The sequence below is a fragment of the Haliaeetus leucocephalus genome, unplaced genomic scaffold, assembly GCF_000737465.1.
Source record: "Haliaeetus leucocephalus isolate CR32 unplaced genomic scaffold, Haliaeetus_leucocephalus-4.0 Scaffold227, whole genome shotgun sequence".
Taxonomy (NCBI): domain Eukaryota; kingdom Metazoa; phylum Chordata; class Aves; order Accipitriformes; family Accipitridae; genus Haliaeetus; species Haliaeetus leucocephalus.
The window spans coordinates 121634-123252 of NW_010972663.1; the positions used below are offsets into that span (position 1 = coordinate 121634).

The window sequence follows — 1619 nt, forward strand, 5'->3', positions numbered from 1 at the left end:
GGGGGGGGTTCAGACATAGGCGGACTCGCTGGACTGTGTCCGGCCAAGCGCAGGCGCAGGGACTGGGGGGGAAAGGTCTTTCTTGCGCACTTCCACCAAGGATTTGCGACGCGCCTGCACCCCCCGGACGGCAGCTTTGACCTTGCGCCAACCCAAGTGGTTGAGCTCGGCCAGGTTGAGGAGGACGCAAACACCGCTGACGGCGAACATGAAGACCAAAAAGACGGTCTTCTCGGTGGGTCGCGAGACGTAACACTCCACCTCTTTGACGCAAGGGTAACGATCGCACTCGAAGATGGCCGGCACGTTAAATCCGTAGAGGAAATACTGCCCAGCTAGGAAACCGATCTCCAGGGCGTTGCGGAAGACCACCTGGATGACGTAGAAACGGGAGATGCCTTCTTGTCGTTTGGTTTTGGAGCTGCGGGGGGGTCGCGGCGGCGGGCCGGGTAGCTCCTTTGCCTCCAGGCAGTCGGGTTCTTCCTTGCAGCCCACCTCCGGGCTGGGTGCCAGCACCCCATTGATCGTCTTGGTCTTCTTGGTTTCACGACCGTCCCGTTCCAAGAGTGGGTAGAGGAAGGAGTAGCGCCGTTCCCGTTGCTTGGCCGACTGATGGACGGAGTAGGTGATGAAGCAGAGGCTGGGGGTGCAGACCAGGATGATCTGGAAGACCCAGTAGCGGATGTGGGAGATGGGGAAGGCTTTGTCGTAGCACGCCTGGTTGCAGCCAGGCTGCAGCGTGTTGCACATGAACATGGTCTGCTCGTCCTCGTACACCGTCTCTCCCACGATGGCCACGATCAGGATACGGAAAATCACCACCACCGTCAGCAGGATCCTGCTCGAGAGGAGGGAGGGGGGAAGGAGGTGCGACTGCCCAGACCCTGACACATGGGTCCTACCTAGACCCAGACTTGTGGGTCCTACCTGGACATGGGGATCCTACCTAGACCTAGACATGTGGGCTGGACGTGGATACGTGCGTCCTACCTGGACACATGGGTTGGACCTGGATGTGCAGATCCTACCTGGACACGTGGGTGCTACCTTGACCCGGACACAAGGGTTGGACCTGGAGATCTGGGTTGGACTTGGACATGCAGGTTCTACCTGGACTTGGACATGTGGGTTGGACCCAGCCACGTGGGTCGGACATGGACCCAGACACGTGGGTCGGACATGGACACGTGGGTCCTACGTGGGCACTGGGATACGTGGGTTGAACTGAGACAACATGGGTCAAACCAGGCTACGTGGGTTGAACCTGGACACGTGGGTCTGACCTGGACCCCCCAGGTCCCACTCAGACACATGGGTTGAACCCAGACCCCCCAGGTCCAACCCAAACCCATACCCCCAGGTCCTACCTGGACCCCTGGGTGTTTCCCAGGCCCATCTCCCCCCATGCCACCACCCCTGACCTTCACCCATCCTGGGGCCACGGGCACCCATCAATACTCATCCCTCTCGCTGCAGCTCTGCCAGGAGTGGTGGGGCAAGCAGGGTGGGGGGGTGTCATCCCCTGCCCCCCCCCGGGGGGACAGCGGGACTCCCCAGTGCCCTGTGCACCCCATGGCACGTGGGAGCCCATTCCCAGGTGCCCTGAGGGAGCTGGGGTG

The 1619-nt window shown here is 61.5% G+C and overlaps 2 protein-coding genes across 2 annotated transcripts in view; one reads left to right on the forward strand and one right to left on the reverse strand.

Annotated features, from left to right (window-relative positions):
• Nucleotides 1–9: 9 nt before the first annotated feature.
• On the reverse strand, nucleotides 10–1099 carry LOC104831534 (gap junction delta-2 protein-like). Its single transcript, XM_010567185.1, has 2 exons — nucleotides 1073–1099; nucleotides 10–942 (listed from the first exon to the last, which is right to left on the reverse strand). The coding sequence occupies exons 1-2, from the start codon at nucleotides 1097–1099 to the stop codon at nucleotides 10–12; spliced, it is 960 nt and encodes a 319-aa protein (XP_010565487.1).
• A 55-nt stretch (nucleotides 1100–1154) lies between these two features.
• Nucleotides 1155–1619, forward strand: part of SEPW1 (selenoprotein W, 1) — a 3450-nt gene continuing 2985 nt past the window's right edge. Inside the window, exon 1 of the mRNA XM_010567186.1 lies at nucleotides 1155–1187. Within this exon, the coding sequence (XP_010565488.1) occupies nucleotides 1155–1187 (33 nt within the window). The remainder of the gene's footprint in view (nucleotides 1188–1619) is intronic.